This window comes from Antechinus flavipes, chromosome 4, assembly GCF_016432865.1.
Source record: "Antechinus flavipes isolate AdamAnt ecotype Samford, QLD, Australia chromosome 4, AdamAnt_v2, whole genome shotgun sequence".
Classification (NCBI taxonomy): domain Eukaryota; kingdom Metazoa; phylum Chordata; class Mammalia; order Dasyuromorphia; family Dasyuridae; genus Antechinus; species Antechinus flavipes.
This window is the reverse complement of record NC_067401.1, coordinates 309942883-309965347: the sequence shown is the minus strand read 5'-3', so window position 1 is coordinate 309965347 and position 22465 is coordinate 309942883. Positions and strand designations below refer to the sequence as shown.

Sequence of the window (22465 nt, the reverse complement as noted above, 5' to 3'; positions counted from 1 at the left end):
TTGTATCATGGAATATATTTCAGAACTGATTTTGCATACTTTAAATTTGTGTATGTTGAGGGAATGAAAAGTCATGTTAATAGACTGTAATAGACTAAGAAAAACATAATAGAAAAAGTGAGTCTATAGCAAAAGAACCACATTATACTTTTGGGGGCAAGAAGAGATGATTCTAATATTTTCTGTTCTGAATGATATACTTTTCTGCTTTGCATTTGCTGGTTGATTTAGTCATATATATTTTGATCAAATGTTTATTTCATTTCAACTATCATAATATAACAATCCTTAAGAGCAGAAGTTGTATTCATAGGATGTTAGATTTAGAAATGGAAAGGAACTTAGAGACTATCTAGTTTAATTATTTTACATATAAAAAAGTTGAGGCCCAGAGAGGTTAAGTGAATTGTCCAAGATCACAAAGGTATTGACAAATCCAGTACATAACTTAGGCTATGTCCACTTTAATTTTTTTAAATTCCTTCATCCTTTGCAAAGAATAGGGGAATAGAGGAACTTATATTGGGACTTTAGAGGCCATCTAATTCAACTTCCTCATTTTATAAGTGAAGAAAGAAACTAAGTCTCAGATAGGTTAATTGACTTTTTGCTGGTCACTAATGCCATAGAAAGGATTTAAACTGAAATTTTCTGGACTCCATGTACACTATTCTATATATTATATCATACTAAGAACCTATATAGAAATATTCATTCTTAGGAAAAATTCAGTGAATATCTGTTCTGACTGATTTTTAACTGTAAGATAAAATTTTAGTCAACAAAAAGAAAACTTCCAATATTTCAGTGGAATAAAATGAACTAATCAAGCAGAGAGAGTCAACATCCTTAATGTAGTATAACCTGGTAGTGGTAGAAAAAGTAATAAGAGAAAATAGCCAGCATATATTCTGATTTTGAAAGGTGGCTTACATTCTAATGGAAGAGTTTATAATTTATCCAAGAGGGAGGAATTGTGGGATACGAGAGAGAGGGATTATGGGTTTTCTCCCATAGTGCTCTCTGGCCCAACGAGCTTCAAGGGAGGTGTGAACTCATTGAACTTAGTTCTACTTAGTACCTTGTTTCAGGTTCTGCCCAAAACATCTTCTTGTAAGATTAGATCAACTCTAATTAGTTAGCAGTTAGTAAGGATTCCAACATCTCCCCCTTTCTTTTGTTTTAAAACATAGGGGGTTTCTGAGGGGGTACACATAAATCCATCAATATGGGCCAGAACTTTGTAACAGATATACATGGTATACATAAATCCATCAATATGGGAGGCATTATACATAATTTACAAAAGCATACAGCAATATAACACAGGCTAGTGGTAATGTAACAAATAACATGAATCAACATGAAAATTTAACTACTGCAAAAAGTCTCATCAACAATCTTTCATCTCAAGAAATCCAATGATTCTTGCAATTGCTTAAAATACATAAGCACATAGTAATATAACACAGGCAAGTAGTAATGTAACAACATAAATCGACCTGAAAATTTACAAATGTCCATAAGTCCTAGAAATAGTCCATAAGGAATCCATTGTCCATTAGTTCATGCGCCAGGAATCTAATAATTCCTGTAAGCTCTGAAGTACTGCAAAAAGTCTCATCAACAATTTTTCATCTCAGGGAATCCAGTGATTCTTGCTGGTTTTTCAGGAACTGAAAGCTGAGGATTTTAAAGTTCTTTTGACAGTCTCATTGTTAGCCTTTTCCACCTGTGGAAATATAAGCAGATCCTCTTCCCAAGCAATTAACCTAATTCCCTTCTATTTACCAAATTTGGGATTTCTTCTCATCATCTGGTAATTACATTGGAGTTGTTTGCATTGGATATTGTCTTGTTGTCTTAAAAGGCCTGTATTCTCCCCAACTGTAATCCTGATTGCTTTTCTGTTGGTTGATGACATCAGAGTACTGAATTTCTAAAGTCTCTCTGGGTGTAACCTCAGCTGCTATCATGCCCCACCTGTCCTTTGATTGATACTTTAGAGCTGGGCCCTGCCTCTCATTCCTCTGGGTCAATATACATTTAGAGACCCAGTGAAAGCCTCCGTTACATTTTGGACATGGGGTTTTGGGTTTTCTCTCACCCTGTCTTCTCATTGTATCTCTGTATCTACATTGGGCTCTTAGATGTCCAATTTTTCCACACTGAAAACATCGACGAATTTCTCTAGAATTCCTCTGCCAAGAAGGACCTTGTCTTTCCATGTTTATCATAGTCTGGGCATAATAAGCATTTGTGCCCACTGTGGCACAGCATCTTATGATTTCTTCTAAAGGAGCATTTTTGTCTAGCCCCCATATAATTCTCTTGCAAATCTCATTGGCATTTTCCTTAGCCAAATGTCTAGTCATTATTTCTGTGGCAGCATTATCTCCAATGGTTCTTATTACAGCTGTTTTCAGACGTCCCACAAAATCTGCAAAAGGTTCATTGGGACCTTGCTCTATTTTTGTGAAAGCATTATTTCCATCTTTCTGTCCAGGGAGAGAATTCCAAGCTTTTATTGCAGCCTTAGAAATTTGCTCATACACTGTTATGGATAATAAATCTGTTCTGAACTCTCTGCATACTGACCTTCACCAGCTAGTTGGTCAAAAGCAACTTGTACAATAGCTCCTGTTTGCCTATTGCGTTGGGCTTGAATCCTACATAATTCACGAAACTCTGAAAGCCACAATAAATTTTGTCCCGGTTCTAGACAAGTTTTCACTATGGATTTCCAGTCATTCGGGGTTAAGATTTCATAAGATAAATTATCCAGTAACATCTTCACATAAGATGATGTAGCCCCATAAAGAGTGCAACCCTTTTTCAAATCTTTAATTTTTCCCAAATTAAAAGGAGTGTATTTTCTCTCTTTTTGACCTGAGGAGTTGAGCTCTTCAATCACAGGATATGCATTTATAAAATCAGATATATCTTCTCCTTCATTTTTTGCTTTAATTAATGCTTTTTCTAATCTTGTTAAATTCTGCTTTACAGGAGAAGCTGACTGTGTTTCTGTCTCTCTCCCTCCCCCTTGTTCCACCCATGAAGGGTTAATTGTGGGGGGAGGGTCATGAGATGTGGAATCACCTAATTCCTCCTGCTGTGAAGTATCATACTCAGAATTGTAATTAACTCCATTCTCATCTGATTCGTCCTCCTTTTCACCTAGTAAAGTTGGCATTTCTTCCTCCTGTACTTTCCTTTTCATCATTCTATCACTTAAATAACTTCTTATAGCCAATTGTATTACATTGTATGTATTAATTATTGAGTTAGGCCCATTTTTATCATAGAATTGACAAAGATCCTCTCCAACCAATTTCCATTCATTTAAATCTAATTCCTTATCAAGAGAGAAACAAGGACATATGTCCTTTACAGTTTGTAAAAGTTCAGTGATTTGCTGTAAACTTATAATTAAACCTTGGCTTTCCATAACTTTGACAATGCTCTCTAAACATTTTCCTTGAACAGAAACAGACTGTTTTCTAAATATCTGTCCCATCTTAGCTGAAATTCTACTTTAACTCTTCTAACAAAATTTCTTTGTTGCACTCACCCTAATTTCTGGGTTGAAGTTTTTTCCACTGGATCAGGATCAGAGGCTTTTCCACTTGAATCAGGATCAGAGCTTTTCCACTGAAATCCACTGAGGGGTCTGTTTGTCCCACGTTCAGGGCGCCAAAATGTTGTGATCTAGTTCAGATGGATCTGAATCGGTCCCTGTTCGGGCGCCAAAATGTGGTGAGCTTTTTCTTCTCAAAATGCAGCCAGGTGATAAAAGTTCAGATCTTTTATTATCCCAATATAGCCCGGTTAGCTTAGAGGCCTATCTCTCTGCTTGGTTCCAAGAGCTCCCTCCGAATGTCACCAAATCCAAAGGTCTGGTCCTTCAGCCTCTGCCTCTGCTTTCTTCAGCCTCCAGCCAGCTCTAGTCTTCATGTCATTCCGGTGAAATCTCGACTTGTAGCGTCTTCCTCTCTGAAGAACACTTCTGCCACCAGCCAGCCAAGTGGAAAATATTCTGCCTTGCCTCGGAGAGAGGGCTTCTGGCGTAACTCTACTCAAATCTGACCGAGAGCTTCTGTCTGTTTCTTTTATCCAAGAGGGAGGAATTGTGGGATACGAGAGAGAGGGATTATGGGTTTTCTCCCATAGTGCTCTCTGGCCCAACGAGCTTCAAGGGAGGTGTGAACTCATTGAACTTAGTTCTACTTAGTACCTTGTTTCAGGTTCTGCCCAAAACATCTTCTTGTAAGATTAGATCAACTCTAATTAGTTAGCAGTTAGTAAGGATTCCAACATCTTCTCTCTCCAAAAATAATTTTAATTAGCTCTGAAACAGAGTTTTCAATGTCTTTTTTAATAAAAAAAATATTTTTCAGGGAATAGAAATTTTTAGAACGAATAAAATTTCTGGCATCTACTGAGTTTGTCTTAGAATGAGTTTCATAAGATTAAAGTTTAAAGCTAGAAGAAACTTTCAGTGATCATGTAGCACAATCTTCTGATTTTATAGTTGAGGAAACTATATTCCAGAGAGGTTATGACTTATTCAAGGTCACAAGAGAATTAAGGAGTAGACCTGCTATTTGGTCACTGCCTCTAACTACAAATTTAGATGCTTTCTGTTTTACCACATTGCTTTTTATCTATACATTATAAATTTAAATTTTGATTATAATGTAAATTAATGGAAAAATCTGTGATTTAACAAGCTTCCCTTTATGCAAAAACTTTCCAGGACTCGATTAATGTTTCATTCAATAAGCATTTATTAAGTGTCAACTATGTGCCAGATATGCTAGCTCTGGATACAATAAATGAAATAATTCCTACTTAAAAGAAATTTTACACTGTAATGGCAAGACAAGAAATATACATATATGTATGATATTTTATATGATATATACAATGTATATTTATGTACACACACAAAATAAATATAAATAAGTACAAGATCATTAACTATAAGATAGTTTGTTGGGGGTGGAACAGAAAAGGAAGACTCAGTAAAGGCTTCTTGCAAAAGATGAAGCTTGAGCTGTGTCTTGTCAGAAAAGAACTTTATAAGGTAGAGATGTAAGCAGTACCTCCAAGGGTGGAGAACACCTAGTTCAAAGGCATGAGTTTGAAGATGAAGAATCATATGTAAAGAATAGAGAAGCCAGTTTTGCTGTATTGCGGAATATGAAAGAGAGACTAGAAAAATAGGTTAGGACTAGGTTGTGAAGAGCTTTAAAGCTAAATAGAGTTTATAATTTTTCCTAGAGGCACTAGAGTTTATTCAGTAGGGAATAATAAGATCATATTTCCATTTAAGGAAAATAACTTTGGCTGCAGTGGCTATAGTAGTCTGTAATCATTTGTTAAGCTCTTAGCAGCCATTGTGCTAAAGATGGGTATACTAATACTAGTAAGAGGGGACAGTTCCAGTTCTCAAGGAGCTTTCATTCTAAGGCACCTAAAAAAAAGCTGAAATGGAGTGGGGTAAAGCTATAATATGGTAGAAAAAGTCTGGAATACATACAGCCTGAAGAAGAATAAAACATGGCTGGCCTAGGCATCCTTCTTAAATTGAGGTTCTGAGAGGAACCATTCTATCATAGGGAAAGACACTTCCAATAAGCAATTGGAGAGAGAGGACTGAAGTTCAGAGAATAAACTGAGGTTGAATATATAGATATTCTACATAGAAAAGGTAAACCCACAGGAGCTAATGAGGCCACCCACCCAAATTATTTTTGGAGAGAGAAGAGGGAAAGCAAAGATTAAAGGAGAAGAGAAGATATATTAAAGAACCTTAGGGTACAGCCACATTTAGAGGCATGATTTGAATGATGATCCAGCAAAGAAGACAGAAGATAAATAGTCAGTTGGTATGAGGAGAAGAAGGGAATAATGGTGTCCCAAAAACTGAGAGTATCCAGAAGTAGGTGGTCAACTGAATTAAATACAGTAGGTAGAGTGATACTGAGAAAAGACCAACAGATTTGTCAATTAAGGGATGGTGAATCACTTTGGAAAGAACAATTTCAGTTAAGTAATGAAGCTAGAAAGCAAATTGCAATAGGTTGAATGAGTAAGAGGTGAGGAAGTGGTGATAGCAGTGAATTAAGCCGAAAAAGAAAAATATAGATAACTATATGTAGATTTATTTGTGTGTGTGTATATGTGTGTATGTGTGTGTGTATGTGTGTATGTGTGTGTGTATAGTCATAGATAAAGGGGATAGTAGAGTATAGTGAAGGTATTCTTTTTAAGGATGGAGGGAGATTTGAACATATTTGAAAGCAGGGAATGGTTGAAAATTTGACATGGGGATATGGGGATGATTAAAAATGCAGTCTACTGAAGAAAATGGATTGAAATCAAGTACACATGTAGAAGGATTGGCCTTTGCAAAGGAAAAACTACCTCTTTGTCAAAGACAGGGAAAGGAAGAAGAAGTAGATGATGATGTCAAGGAGTTTTGTAATAAAAAAAAAAAAATAGAAATAAAGGGAGTACCTGAATAATGGTCTCTAGTTTTATAAGTAAAATAAGAGTCAGGGTCCTCACCTTTAGAGATAGATAGATGGTGATGTAAAAGGCTTGAGGGTCAAAAAAGGATGGCTTTTTTGTAGGGTGTGATAAGGAATCTATCGGAAGGAGATTAAAGTACAACAAATCATATAAAGCAGCATATGTTAAAATATTAATACGAATGTCATTTTCGTAGTATAATTGTGTCAAAGTGGTGAGCATAAATGTATAGAATACTTAATTTAAAATAGCTTCATGACTCTCGAGATTCAAAAATGTTTACAGTTTGCAGCTGTAAGGTCTGAATAAGACTGTTCTGTCCCAACTAAGAGGCTCTGAAATTGTTAACATGGTCTTATGAATAGTCCCTCTGTAAAAGAGGCTTTTCTTTCTGTAGCAAACACTCTGCCTTTTATAATCTCAAATACATCTTTGAAATATCTGCTTATTTGATGAAATTGCCTTAAGTTTTCTGTGCTCAACATAATGAGATAGCTTGCATAGATTATAGTTTAGATAAAATGCCCAGATCAATTCTGATAAAATGCTCTAATATCCTTATTAAATATTTTTATTATTATTATATTGTTGATTATGCTACTATTTTTCCATTACATTTTAAAGTTTTTAATAGAGAAGTAATTGAATCTCTAACATAGTTTTTATTAGGCTTATAACTTTCTTTAATTTTCAAAGATTTCCGCCCCTTGATTATTTAAACTTAAGAAATAATTGGTTCAGTTTTAATATTATATGCTTGAAGAACACTATATAAATTTATTTCTTTTACAGAAGTTTTAAAAAATTAAGTTTAAGAAAAAATTGAATTAGTTCTGTCAACTGAATGTAACTGGCCTCTAACTTGTGGGTGATTTAAGTCAAACAAAGCAGGCTAGAGATAGGAGAGTCAAGAATCAAAAAGAAGTTTATTTTCAAAGTGAGGGAGATAGCTTGCAAGCAAGGACATATGTGCTGGAGCCCTCCCCCTAGTGGGGAGCCTGAATCAGTATGGGAAATCTCAGTATTTATACCTATGACTACTTAGTAGATTGTAGCCCTGACAATAAGGGGTAACAGTAAAAATGTGACAAGTTTGAGTTATAATAGCAGAATTTCATTACTGGAAATAATTCTGGGATTTTTCTGTGGCTGAGATCATCCAGAGGGTGAGTACAAAAGATTGTTGCTCAGGGCACAGCCTGCTTGTTAGGCCTTAGCCCTGAAAAACAAGGTATCTCCTAATATCTTCACAATTTCTCTTTTTGATCAAAGAGAAGAGGATTGAAAGAACTCATTTCCTTATGGCCAATAAAGAAGAAGCAGATAGAAGCCAAGATGCCACAAAAAGCCAGTTAGTCCAGAAGATATTGTTTGAGTTTATTAGTGGCATGAACTTTTTAGGAAATATGTCCCAAGTATCATTGCTAGCCATTATTTGCTTGCTAGCTAAAAGAGAGGAGGGCCCAAGAATGTGGAGGGAGAAATATCAACATATGCTTGAATGGTAACCTTGGTGATTGGGCATATGATAAAAGGGAAAGGAGGGAAAAATCAATTAGGAAAGTATGCTCAGCCCTCATATGAAATTGTGGGACAGAAATCTCATCTACTTGTTGACTATTTCTGGGTCTGTATTAGACAAGCCTTGAGGTCCTTGGAGGGTTCTGCTGTCTACTTAGGCGTGGGGGCTTTCTTTAGGTGATTCAGAAGTATATAGCCACAATTTTGGCAGCTGAGAAAATAGTCAGAAGGACTGGTAAGGTCTCTTTAGAAGACAGATGGGTTGATAAGTATGAGAAAACTCTTTTTATCCATCTTTGGATCTGAGTTTCTGGTCAGCATAGCCTAAGTCCTTAGTTAAAAGTCACTAAACAGCACAAAGAGATGATTCAGTTTCCCAGCTATGCAAGGATAAGTTCAAATAATGCAGTAAAGTTTTCTCAGAATTTTCATAATTGCATTGTCAGGTACAGATCAAATTACTTAGAGGGGCTTACAGTGGATTAATTCTGAAAAGTGAGATTTTTCATGCCACCAAGATACCTGAGAAAAGTTGAACATCTTGAAACTAAAGACCAAAGCAGTATAATAGTTATCACCAATATTTCCTGATGTAAAGATTCTTTATATCCTAGTAACTCATTCTCAATATCCATTTAATGAACACATTTTGAATTCCAGATATTTCTGGTAGTTATCTGGTCCCTTAATATCTTTTCTTAGACAATATACTTATTTTCAGTACAGTTCTAAAAGGGGCTCTGCTTCTCTAGTTCCAAATATAGAGGTTCCTAGATATTTCTGCTAATAATATCATTTATATTTGGTTCTCCAGTTGTGAAATTTCAAAGTATTTTTGTTCAAACTCCATTTGTTGTTTCTCCTTACTTAAGTCCTGTACCTGATATAAAATCTTTTTAAACAATTTTGAGGTTCTAACTGCAAAATGAACTCTTTTGCCTTTTAAAACCATCAGATACTTTAAAATAATTTAACTTTATTTGCTATTATTATCAATACAATTTATGTGTAAAATTCTCAATCTAATTTTGATTTCCTGCATTTTCATGATAGATAAATTTGGAAGCCAACCATATAATCCTGTTACTGTCTCAAAATTTACTGTTCCATTTAGTTAGAAAACTTTCACATTACATCTTTGTCTTATTACCTTATGTGATCATTTCATCCTTAGGAGGATTTTATCCTTATATTATATTATAATTTGACCACAAATATAGATTAAAATTGTAAGATGTTTATACTTGCATTCTATTATGGTAACTCAGAAATATTCCAGTATCAATATATTATTTAATAGATATAGTACTGTACTCACAAATCTTGATTGTAGAAATTTTCTGTAAAAGGAAAAAGAAGGGCATAATTATAGTAGTATAATGATGGAAAAGCTCGCTTAACTCTGTTTGATTCCAGGTACAAGTCATATTTGACAGCCAATCAAGTAGTCACAGTGTTAAAAGCAAGACTCATGATTAGCCAGGTGGGATTTTTCCTTTATAGCAAGGAAATAGCATATAGGGAAATAGAGTCAAAATATTTTACAGCTAATCCATATCTGAGGTCATCTCTAAACTTTCCCCAGGCATAACAATCCACCTTTAGGAGTTCCTGGTCTTCAGCATAAGCCATTTTCTATTTTTTTTTTCATGGCAATTCTGACAGCTGTTCCTGTAATAAAATCTCCAAATAATAGTAAGTTACAGTCCCAGAAATTTTTTCCTTAAATTGTAAAATTTCACTAACCACAACTTAGAGCTTTAATATCTTTCCTGATGTTTCCCTTTACAGTTAACATTTCATATATATTTTACTTATAAATTAAAACTACACATATTCTGAGGCTTCAGACATAGAGCAAATACCTGGTAGTTGAAAACCACTGTAGAGTTGTCAGACATGGAAAAATTATATTCAGTTAAAGAAATAATAACAGATATATGCCAATCACCATGTTAAGCACATTATAATCATTATATTATTTTGATTTTCACAACCCTGAGAGGTAGGTACCATTAATTTTTTCCCTCTTTACAGATCAGGAAACTGGGGCAAACAGAGATTAAAGAACTTGTTTAAGATTACATAATTTCTAAATTTCTGCAACTGGAATAGAGAAGGGTGGGCTCACCAAGGACAGAAACTAACTGGCTTCCACACTTTGTATTACCATGCTAGATGCTGCCCAGGACCTTCTCAGGCAGTAGCTAGGCAGGACATGCTGAGGGCTGGGCCTGCACTGCAGATACTGGCTGGCCTGCACTGCAGATACCAACTGGGCTTTAGAAGATGGGGCATAAGGAACTAGCTACTGAATGGGAATCGCAATGGTTGGGATGACTGTCCCAGGATTTCCCCATTGATAGTGGTTTTTGGTGGCAGGGCAAAGCAGATGCTGGAAGTGGGACCTACCTCCTCTTCCTCCTCCCCTACCTCAGCCCTATTACAGCTGCAGTTTTGGGGGCTGCTAGGACTGGGGCCACTTGCAGCTGCTGGGGACAGAATAAACAGATCATACTTCACCTGGATAATACCCCCCCCAAGCTTGCCTAGAAGAGTGGGCTACAAAATATCTGGGATCATTGAGACTACTGGGGGAGGAAGAGTGTTCCTATTGCATCTATTGCCTTCCCCTACAGCACATGGGCCCTAGGCAATGGGGCTACATGTCTGAGGCAGAATGTAATTCAAGTTTCTCTATTTTTCCAGAATTTTTTTTCAACACTAATATTTGGAAATCTGATCTGAGATAAGAGGGGAAAGTGTCTTACTGTTGTTTTTTTTTCTTATAACTAAATTTCCCATGGAAGGCCTAAAGTGGGAATAAGTTCTGTTTACTGGGACAATTGTTTCAACTATAAAAGTTCATTAATTTTTTCAGTGTTCAAAACTCTCTAGATACAGTTTATCTGTCTGCATTTTAAATCTTTCAAAGTAACATTATCTCACAACACAAATGTGACCTAGTCATTTTACATTTTACAAAGACACAGACAAAGACAAAATGTTAAAACACATAAACAGCAGGCTAGCTTACAACATGATATAGATAGTTTTAACAAAGCACACCAAAGACAATTCTAATCACAATCGGTTTGGCTGAGGTGTAAAAGTGTACACAATTGCAAATTTAATAGGGATGTATGGTAAAAGAGTGGAGGCATATAGAGAGGCCAGTTAATAAGAAGTGTGCCATTTAGAAAGGATATCCTTACCAGAGTGATCCAGGATGAACTGAATCCAGAGAAGAGACTGGAGTTTTGTTTTGTTTTTTTACAGAATGGTGAGTGGTGAGATCTCAATACATTTATCTATGGTTACTCATTGAACTGAAGCTCTGATAATGAGGGGTAAAAAGTTTGATTCATAGAAAGCGTTCATAACCAGAAACAGTTGTGGAATTTTACAATGGCTGAGATCATCCAGAGGGAAAGCACAAAGGATTGTTGCTATTCCAAATTCAGGGCACAGCCTGCTTGTTGGGCCTTCCTTAGCTTTGGAAAAATATCCTACTATCTTGACAGTTCTAATACCACTTGTTTAAAGAGTAGTATAACAGTATTCATAGAAAGTAGATAGTCCTCAGTTGAAAAGGCAAAATAGTCAATGGAGTGCAAGGATTAATCTTGAAAAAATTTTAGACAGGGCTTAGAGAAAGAATTATTAAAAATATTGATTGTACTGTTTTGATTTTATCCATAATCCTAAATTGTAAAGAACTGAAATGATTACAGAGGGCTGGAACTCTGAAAAGGTGTACTTGAATCTAAGATAGCAGAGTACTTAAAGCTAAGTACCTACTCAATGTGAGATAATGGTTCTATAAACATATGGTGATATGATGGCTCTCCTCATGATTGGTGCCTAGTGAATATGTTGTGGTTAGGTAATCATAGGGAAGGATTGGAGGGCTGAGGGAGAGAGTCAGAGTCTCTCTGTGTAGCTTGCTCAGCAGAGAAGTCTTCAGGCTCCAGACTTGAGTCCAGGATACATCTTTGATGAGCCATGTGGCAGCTTGCCTGCCTCCTTCACATCTCCTCCTAAAGACCAAGGACTTTGATCCTGAAGCCCTCCTGAGAGCTAGCCCGGAAGTTACACTAAATAAATATTGTTTTGATACTAGTGATGTCATATAGACCATCAAGATGTATATAGTTCTTTGGTGAATTGAACAGTTTGGAAAAATGCAAGGTGGAGAGGGTAATATATAATTTTTCAATTTTCTGTGACATAGAAGGGAATTAGTCAACTCTGAAATGTACATATACTTACCTGGAGGATAACGTTTTTCTTTGCCTTCTTGATTAACTTTTTACTAACCTATGATACCTTGGTCTTTTATGGATTTAGTGATTGTTATTATCCTGGTGGTCTTATCTTTCTACTTGTTACTTCCATTTTTTTTTTTTTAAGTTTGGACTGAGAAATGAACAGTATAATTTTATGTGACATAGTAATCTTGTCTTGGAATGCACATGATAGATAAGGTATGAGCAAAAAGACTACCATTAAGTACATGTGAAAAAGTTTATTCAAGACTAAAAAACCAAAAAAGTTTAACCTTTTTTTTCACAATACATACACTTCATATCTATAGTTCAAGAGAACTTCCTTCAAGAAAAGAGTCAAAAGTTATTGGATATAGCAAGTATCAAAATTACATATAGATATATAAACATAAACTAAAATCTTCTACAGTCATTATATAAGTAATACAATATGGATGTGTGACATATCAGAATTAGTTTCCTTTGTGCAATCAGACCAGAAATGAGTGCCACATAGTAGTCTTGTTTCCTTCTTTTGTTGTTTCCCCTTTAGAATTTAAAGTCTTGAAGATAAGGAATATCTTGTTTTTGTATTTTATCTCCACTGCCTATTAGATGTTTGAGAAATGTGTGTTGATTAGATGGCGAAGAAAAATCTATTCTTTATGTTAATTAGAATAATTGCTTTAATTGTGAATTGTTAAATAAAAAATTGTTATACTAAGCTATCTTATATACATTTATTATTTTGGTTTTAGGTTTTCAGTTGTAATTCGGCTTTAGAAAACATGAAAGCAATTATTTGGGGACAATACACCTTGTTGTACAAGCTACACAAAATCTGCAAAAAAGAGGAAACTCAGGTTTATTTTTGAGTTCTACAACTTGGAAATTCTCAAATTCAGAAAAAGTTTTCACTCTGTAATGTAATAATATTAATTGTGTGTGTTTATGTGTATGTGTGTGTGTATTTATTTATTTTTATTTTTATTTGTAGGATGGAGTTGAATTGTGCATGTTTATGCAAAACACCTTAACAAGATTTATGAGGTAGTATCTCTTTCTTTATTATGGAATTGTTCCACTTTATAATTCCACTGTTGTTGTAACTGTAAACATATCAGTCATTGAAAATGCTGAGGCAAGTGATGAACACTTCTTTTGGCAGCTTTGACTATCATTTAAAAAGACTCAGGATTATGAACAAATAAAGAGTAATAAGCAAATGTTTACACACCTGTTGTATACAAACAAGGGGCTTAGAGAATGAGGAAAATAAATATAAGGCATACTTATTCTGAACCTCAAAATCTTTAGAGAAGACATCAGGAAAATTAACTAAGTAAAGATAAGTAAATATCATACAAAAGCTACCATAAAGTAATTCCAGAATTAATTGTCAGTTGTACAGGTGAATGCTGTGAGACTGAAGGAAGAAGCAATGTCTGTGGGCTATGGTGGCTGGAAAATGCTTTGCAAAGAGAAAAGACTTAATTGAGCAAAGCCTTGGCAAGAATTTGCATCAATGAAAAAGAAGATGTAGGGATGGGTTGGGAGTTGGGGTGGAGAGGGTTGTGTAATCTAGCATTATCTTTATTGATATTGATATTGAGGGGCACACTCTGCCTGAACTGATTACTCTTTTTTACCTATGAATCTCACACTTGCACAGTCCCATTCAGATTCATGAATACCGATTGATTTTTCCTGGTCTCATTTTGAGATTACATAATGTAGACAGGGATAGTGGTACTCCTTTATATCCATATAGAATTTCCCTGAGTGACTGAAGAGAAGTTTTAGGGACAGCTGAGACTAAGTCTTCATTTGTGCTCATAAGTTGCCCTGGACTCAAATGAGTTGGAAAACTTCTATTCAACTGAGTTCTGAGTGAAATGATTAATAATATTGGGCAGCAGTCTATAAAAGATGAGCATTTTGTAAAAGAATTACTTACTATTTGTAAAATGAATTTTTCTTTCTAAGCTCCTTATGTGTCTTCCTCCAGTTTGATATTCCAGGACTCAAATATCTCTGGAACTAAGTTTCGTTGTTGCTCCATATGTCCAGTTAAAGTGTTACTCCAAATGCAGTTTATAGTTACAGATTATCAGTCTATTTAGGGAGAATGATTACAGTAATTTTAATATGAATTATAAGTTGCATTTTCTCTCTTACTCCCCTTTTTTCCTCTCTCCCCATCTGTAAGAAAGCCCTATGTTTCATTGTCTTTTGGAGGTTATTTCTAATTATAACGTACTGTAATAATGTAGCTCTCCCATTAAATCTTATAAGATATTGACACAACTTTATAAATTGACATTCAAATATATAAAACAAGTTAATAATATTTTGTTGTTTTTCTTTATTATGTATAGGCTGCCTTTAATAAGTGTTGCTTTGGTTCAAGGAAGAGCAATGGGTGGAGGAGCAGAATTTACCACAGCATGTGACTTCAGGTACAGTGGAAATTGTGTTAGCTTTTACACAAATATATAACTATCATTCATTCTGAGATGACTGGCAATGTCTTATGTATTACTGAGCAGAATTATGTATCAATGAACAGTTTTATTTTGTCATATACCACTTGTAGATTTTTGTGTACATTATTAATCATATATCTTTAATAGTCAATTTTATTATTTGCATGGCTTTGGTACAGAAAAGGAATTATTTTGGATAAATTCTGTTCCATCTCAGCCCAAAAACAAGTAGCCCTTGGGGAAGGATGCTGAATAAAGATGTGAAGACCAACTTCCAGGTCAATTATATTGTACAAATAAGATATACACCATAACTTATAGAGAAGCAAAAATAAGATAAAAATTAGCAGAAACAAACAGCTTACTAACAAGAATAATGTGTGCTGGGACTTTTGGGTTTTCTCAGTATTATCATATCTCATGGTAAATGACTTCAAAGTTTATTTTAGGGAGACAAAGAAGTTGGGTAAGAATATACATCTGTTCAGACATGGGAAAGTGGTTCTAGAACAAACTCAAAAAATAAGCCATTAAACCATATATAAGGATCCCTTAAGCCTTAATAATGGTTGTTTTTCATTTTTGAAGTGGACCAAAATGACATCATCATGTTAATGTCAGCATATAATATGTCTGGTTGTGGCTAATTAGACCAATATGAGCTTAGAATGCTCAGGTCAGGCTCAAATAGACCCTATGAACATATAGAGTGGAGATGCTACTAAATTTGTGTATCTTACATTTTTTTTGAACTACTACAATATTGCTTTACTCATTGAGCACAGCACCTTATTTGACATGGGCATACCATGCTGGATGATCTTATATGTATGTCTCATATCACATAATCAATTTCAAAGTTCTTCAGAGAGATCTTGAAAGTGTCCTTTTATTATTTCTCCTGACTTTCATGTAAGCACCTTCATTGCATAAGTTCTCCATAAAATAATCTTTTAAGCAAATGTACATTTGGCATTCAAACAAGATGGCCAGCCCTTTGAAGTTACTAACTGCAGTAGTGTGAACGCTTGGCAGTTTAGCTGGAGAAAGGACCTTGGTATTTGGTACTTTATTTTGTCAAAAGATCTTCAGAATCTTCCTAAACAATTCAAATGGAAATGAGTTTTCTGGCATGGCTCTGCTATACTATCAAGGTTTCACATGCATATAATAATGAAGTCAGCATAACAGCTCTGTAGACCATTGGTTTGGTAGGCAGTCTAATATCTTTTCTCTCTCACCTTCCTTTGGACTATCCTATACACCGAGCTAGCTCTAGCACTGTGTGAATCAACCTCGTTGTCTATGTATATATCCGTAGAAACTATACTGTCAAGTGAATTTATCTACAGTATTCAGAATTTCTCCATTTGCTAGAACTGATGGTTTAATATTTGGATGATTTGGTGGTGGCAGGTAAAGAACATGTGTTTTTTTGTTAAATCAAAATTAGTACAGAGAATTGATCAATGTTTTATTGCATTTCAGCTTCAGAGGTGGAGTTAGTGTACAGTCACATGCAAAAAAAAAAAAAAAAAAAAATCACACACTAATTCTCCCTCCACTGTAGCCTTGACATTTGTAGGCTTTTCAAGTTAAATAATTTACCCTCAGTGCAATAGCTCACCTTGGTGCTGTTTTCTTTGCCATTAAATGCTTCCTAGAATATTACTAAAAACATCATGTTAAATAGCATGTTAATAACCGCACAATCCTTTATCCAGATCCCATTTAATAATGCCATTACATAAATGTGGTATACAATCTGATCAACTTCTTTGGGCAACCAAATTTTGATGTTATCTTCCACAAGCTTTTATGATCAACAGTGTCAGAAGCCTTGGCCAGATTGACAAACATTTTGTATAGATCTTTGTTCTGCTCTTGCATTTCTTGTGGAGTTGGGCAGCAAACAGTTTATCAATCATTCTCCAGCCCTTTCAGAAGTCACATTGGTTTTCAGGGAGTTGATCATTTTCTAGGTGAAAGATCAACCTATTAAAGAGGACACTTGGCAAGAACCTTGTCAGCTGTGACTAAGAGAGAGACTCCTCTGTGATTATCACAAGATCACCTATTTCCTTTTTCTTTATAGAAATGGATGGTGGAAGCATCCTCGATTTCCTGGGGGAATAACTTCCTCTTGCCATATAACCCAAAAGACTTCAGTAAGTTTTTATATGAGCAGTGGCCCCCGCCTTATAAATCTTGCCTAGAATGGAATCAGCATCAGGCACTTGCTTATATGGGAAGAACCTAATGGCATTCAAATCTCATCTTCAGTTACAAATTTAGTTAGAGAGGGATTGATTTCAATGTAATGTATATAATCAGTGGCTTCAGCATTGATTGATGATGGTCTGTTGAGAACACTATGTAAGTGTTCAGCCTATCTCTTTAGGATTATGATCTTACCACTGATTGGTATGGTTCCAATCAGTGCTGAGTAGTTGTGATGCAACATATATAAGTCATAGCCCATAAATAGCTTTTAGGGCATCATAGAAGCACTTTGTGTTGTTACTATCTGTGTAAAACTGAATTTCATCTGCCTTCTTACTGAGCCAAGAATTCTTCATCTCTCTAAGCTTCCCTTGCATTTTATTGTTGATGAAGTTAAATGGCATCTTTTTAGAGATAGACAAACTATCCTTCAGGTAAAACCTGTAAAGTTCTCATTTTTCATTTAGTAACTTCTGAATTTCTCCATCATTTTCATCAAACCAATCCTGATGTTTGCTAAGTGTTCTAGCTCAGATGAGTAAATGTGGTGTTGCATATCAAATCTCTGTAAGCTGCCCACAACTTTTCTGTTCCACTGTTGCTGATGTTTTGGCTCAGCTTTCCCTCCAAATAAACAATAAACTGTTCCAGGGGAAAGTGCTCTAATTTCTTGACATTGATTCTTTGGATAGTCATCTTGCCTTGGGGTTGCTGTTTTTGTGGAATTCAAATGTTTAGCTTGGAGGGGATAAGTCTATGATGAGTCCAGCACTATGTCTCAGATCGCCTACAGAACTCTCACATCCTATTTGTTTCTTCTCCTTACAATGACATAATCTTTTAAATGCCAGTGTGAAAGGTTGTATTCACAAAGTTTTATTCCATTTAGATAAACAGACAAGTGTTGGTGATGAGGCAGCCATCAGACACATAAGTTTTCAATAGGAAGCAACCATTGCTGTTGCTTTTTCTGACTCCATTCTCCCAAAGACTACCTCTCACATCTGATAGTCTGTGCTATTCTGGTGTTAAAGTCACCCAGAAATACAGGCTTGTCCTCTTTCAGCCATTGATGATGAGGGTCTTCTCCGTCTTCATAAAATTTTTCTTTAATCTCTTCAAGCTTTGTAATGGTGGGAGCATACACACTGATGAAGTTTGTGTGGTGCTTTCTAGCCTGTCATTCTTTCCTTTTGTGAGGCATACAAGATTGTTGACTAGATTAGATTTGATTGCAAAACCTATACCAGGTTCCCATCACTCAGGTTACTCCAGAAAAATTTTTTCAGCTCTGACTTCGGTAAGCTGTACTTCATTTGTCAGCCTTGTTTAACTCAAGGGCTGCTATTTGGATGCAATACCTGCTGAGTTCTCTCATAATTAAAGCTTTTTCTCTTTTAGGTCTACTGGTTTTATTGTTGTCCATATTCCATGTACCAGTCAGTGATTAGTAGAATCATCTTTGCAAAAGTTTTTATACATTTTTGTATTTCAACTACAGGATAGGATCCTTACTTACTGCAGCAGGTAGGCCAGGGTTAGGTTACATGAAACAATTTTTAGGGCACTTTTTCTCACCCCTTATATCAGAAGGTGAGCATTATGGTCCTTTAAAAAGGCTACTCGGATTCCCAGAGGGCTGCCTGTGTGTAGGGTCGTGACTATAACTCCCAGTGTATCTGTACCTGCTGCTTCAATACTTGCTTGTCATCACTGGACTTTAAATAGGAGTACAATAATAAAATAATGAAGTAGTAAAAATATAAAATGGTAAAATAGTATGGGTGATGTCTTCTGACTTGCTCAGAGATTGGATTTAAGTGAGGCAAAATTGCCCTATTTGTTGGCCTCACTCTGTCTTACAAAGTCATTTGGGATAACCTTGGCATTTAGTGGCTAACCAGTAAAACTCAGCCATAAAAGGGAAATTTGCCTCCATGGAGACAGTTATTCCCCCTTATGGTTTTGCCTAATCCATAATCTTTAACATCTGTAATCACCAAATTCTGACTATGTGCTAGATTCATGTCCAAGTCATACTTTATAACTTTGCTATTATGGACTCAAAAAATTTTAGGGAAGCAGGACAAGTTTGTAGAAGGTATAGGGAGGTAAACAGTAATGAACTTCTTTCAGATATCAAGGTAGGAAGCTTTCCCAGGTTTGTGATCCTATTGTGCCTCAGTTTTCCCATGGGGGAAGATCACACATCTTTTAGAAACCTAGAGACATAATGGTTATAGTGATAAAAGTCATGGGTTTTGGAATCCAATGGTCTTTATTTAAACCTTGGCCATAATACTTTTTAATTATAACTGGTCAAGTGAACCAAGGTTCAATTTCTTTATCTATAAAATTGGGATAATAATACTTGTTTTAACTAGTACATAAAATTATTATGAGAAAACACTTTGTAAATCTTAAATGTTTTATAAAGTTGAGCTTTTATTTCCTAAAATGTCAACTGAGATAATATAAAAACAGAGGGGACAGTGTGTGGAAGGTGAGGGACAAAAAAAAAGTATTTTTTTTTTTCAAAATAATGGTATGTTATTTTAATCAGAGGCCTACCTTCCAGCTTAAAACTTTCATGTTTAAATAGTTTTTAGTATTTTAGCTTTTTGTATATTCACATTCCATAAAATCAATACAATTGTATGCATTGTTTTGAATGTAAATCACATGACCATTACGAAACAGTTTTATATTATACATTTAAAAAAAAACACCAACCTCTTATAAATTTTTATTTCAGTAGTATTTTATTTTTCTAATTACATGTAAAGATAGTTTTTAGCATTCATTTTTGTAAGATTTTTAGAGTTTCAATTTTTTCCATATTAATTGTGAAAGAAAAAATTGGAACCAAAGGGAAAAACCTCGAGAAAGGTTAAGTAAACAACAACAAAAAAAGATGAAAATAGTAAGCTTCCATCTTCATTCATTCATAGTTCTCTCTCTAGAATTTTTATATGTACTTTTTTTACATAAGAATCCTATCTCCCCCTATTGGAATCCTTACAAAGTGATGTCAATTGCCTAATTTAGCATGGTACTTAGCAAATTCTCTAGCTCACTAATATATTTAAGTACTTAATGGAGTTCACACTTTTGGGAGATTCACAAGTCAGTATTCAATATGAGATTCCCAAGTCAGAAGCCCGTAATCCCACTCTCAGATCTCATAAACCCACTCTCTCAGAGGAGGAGTCAATCTTTGGGAGATCATATATAAGAAGCTCTTGGAGCTTCAGTTAGTTAGGAAGATTGATAGAGAGGGGAGCACTCTGGGAGGAAGCCCACAAGCCCACTCTCGGGGGTGGAGTTAGATTCAATCCATTTTCCACCTTTGTGCTGGCTGGAGGCTGAAGGACAAACATTTGGATTTGGAGACATTCGGAGGGAGCTCTTGGAACCAAGCAGAGAGATAGGCCACCAAGAAAACTAACCGGGCTTTTTTGGAGGAAGCAATAAAAGGTCTGAACTTTTAACACGTGGCTGCATTTGGGGTGATTATTACTCTGAACCGAAACTAAGGCTGCCTCCAGAAAACCTCCCCAAGAAATCTGCTCTCAAAGAGAACAGTCATATTATATTTTAAAGAAGAGAACACCACATTCCCCTTGCCCCCCTCCTTCCTGGCATTTTCATGTGTTCTTGAACTTTAAACGTATTAGTAAAAATAATTAATCAGCAAATGCTTAACAGTGCAAGTGCAAGTACATCCTCTACCTCTACTTATCTTTCTGTCTGATCCATGGATCATGCTATTTGGTAGTAACAATATCCTTATTCTAGTTGCCATTTAAAATCTTTTGAATCTCCCTTTTTTCATGTTCTCTCTATAACCTGATGTGTAGTTGAGAGGAGTGGACAACAGCAAGAAGAACATAAAAAAGAAGAATCAGCCAGACTATTAACAAGAACAGTACATAAAGTGAATCTAGTCTACAAATACCCAAATGTGGCAATGAAGCTGAGTAAAAAACCTTTACTTGTACCAGTATATCCCAAATTTTCTAATGTATTTTCTAATACATTCCAATGTTTTGTTTGAATGTGCTTTTTCCTTTTGGGAGGTATAGGCATACTACTCTACAAGTTAAGGGTCATTTCATGCTTTACCACTAGGCCTTGTAGAAACATTTCTACAGACTCTTTTAATTGTGTCTCACTTATGAAGACTTTGGTTTCATCCAGCTTCCCTAATAAACAAACTTTTCTATACAGAATTTTGTCAAATCTAGCCTGGTAGTTATTTTGTCTTCACTACCAGTTGATCATTAACGTGCATCTTAATTCTTCTAATGTAATTTGAAGTATAATATAATCTATTAAGTCCAGTCTTAATAAAAAAAAAAAACTTAAAAAAAATTCCTATACTAGCATGGCAGTGTAACTAAGGGAAATCTAGTCCTGTTCAGAATCATTTGTGAGGAAACTGGCAGGAGCTTTCACTGGGGCTTCAGTTTGCTGGCATTTATCACAGCCTTTCACATAATGCCAAATGGATGTTATGTAGCTAGTCTGTAAAAATAGATTCATTCTTTTTCTTAACTTCTCCCTGTATGTTCACTGCCTCGATGTGATACATGACTACTTTATCTTATCAAGACAATATCATTCATCTAATGAAATAACAGACTCATCATGCTTCTGTTAGAATTCGGCGTGCTTCTGTTAAGACTTGTTTTTAGATAGAAATTAGAAGCAATCTTCCCTAACAAAAAGTAATACTATCCCGTACTGTTCTTATAACTGTCACCATTTCTTGATTTTACACTGGAATGTACTCAGTGAGAGCTGAGTACCCAAGTCATAAATCCTCACCAATCTAATAAAACTAAATAAAACAAAAAACAGAAGAAAATATATCTTGGACACCATGCCTAACATCATGATGCTGAGGAACAGGGAAAGAAGATAAACCAGTTCTTCTGATGGGGATGAACCTTGAAACTGTCCCCTTTAATAAATCTGTAAAAAGGAGATTTGGTGTCTCAGGCTCTCCCCTGCGAAAGGCCTACAACTCCCAAGTTAAGTGGTTTCATTCAATTGGAGATCTCCATTGAAACAGATCTTTTGGGGGTGGCCTGGATCCCCTTCAGGGAATTCCCAAACTCTGGGAAGAAGCCTTTAAACTCCCAGTTAAGTGATTTTATTTAATTGGAGATCTCTGTTTGATGGTCCTTTATTGATTAGCCTAAACAGCAACCAACCCCAAGCCAACATTTGCCTATATCACCAGGGGGTCTGTTAAACATCCCCTTGCCAAATTCCTAATGAGGAGTTTTGCCCACTAAGAGAGCTTCTTCTTAGCGAACTATAAATTTCCCTTTTCTTGCCGCAGCAGATTTTGGGTTTGTAAATTCTTTCCAATTCTTCCCCATTGGACTTGCACAGACCAGAGGATATTCCCACCCCAATTCT

General features: G+C 35.4%; 1 protein-coding gene across 3 annotated transcripts in view; it reads left to right on the top strand.

Moving 5' to 3' along the window:
• Window positions 1–22465, top strand: part of ECHDC1 (ethylmalonyl-CoA decarboxylase 1) — a 61119-nt gene that overhangs the window by 22091 nt on the left and 16563 nt on the right. For 2 of the 3 annotated variants that reach the window (XM_051997711.1, XM_051997710.1), the window contains exons 4-5: window positions 13324–13376; window positions 14705–14785. In XM_051997711.1, the coding sequence (XP_051853671.1) occupies window positions 13324–13376; window positions 14705–14785 (134 nt within the window). Of the gene's footprint in view, window positions 1–13323; window positions 13377–14704; window positions 14786–16907; window positions 16981–22465 lie in introns of all 3 variants that reach the window. The other variant, XM_051997712.1, reaches the window with a different exon arrangement.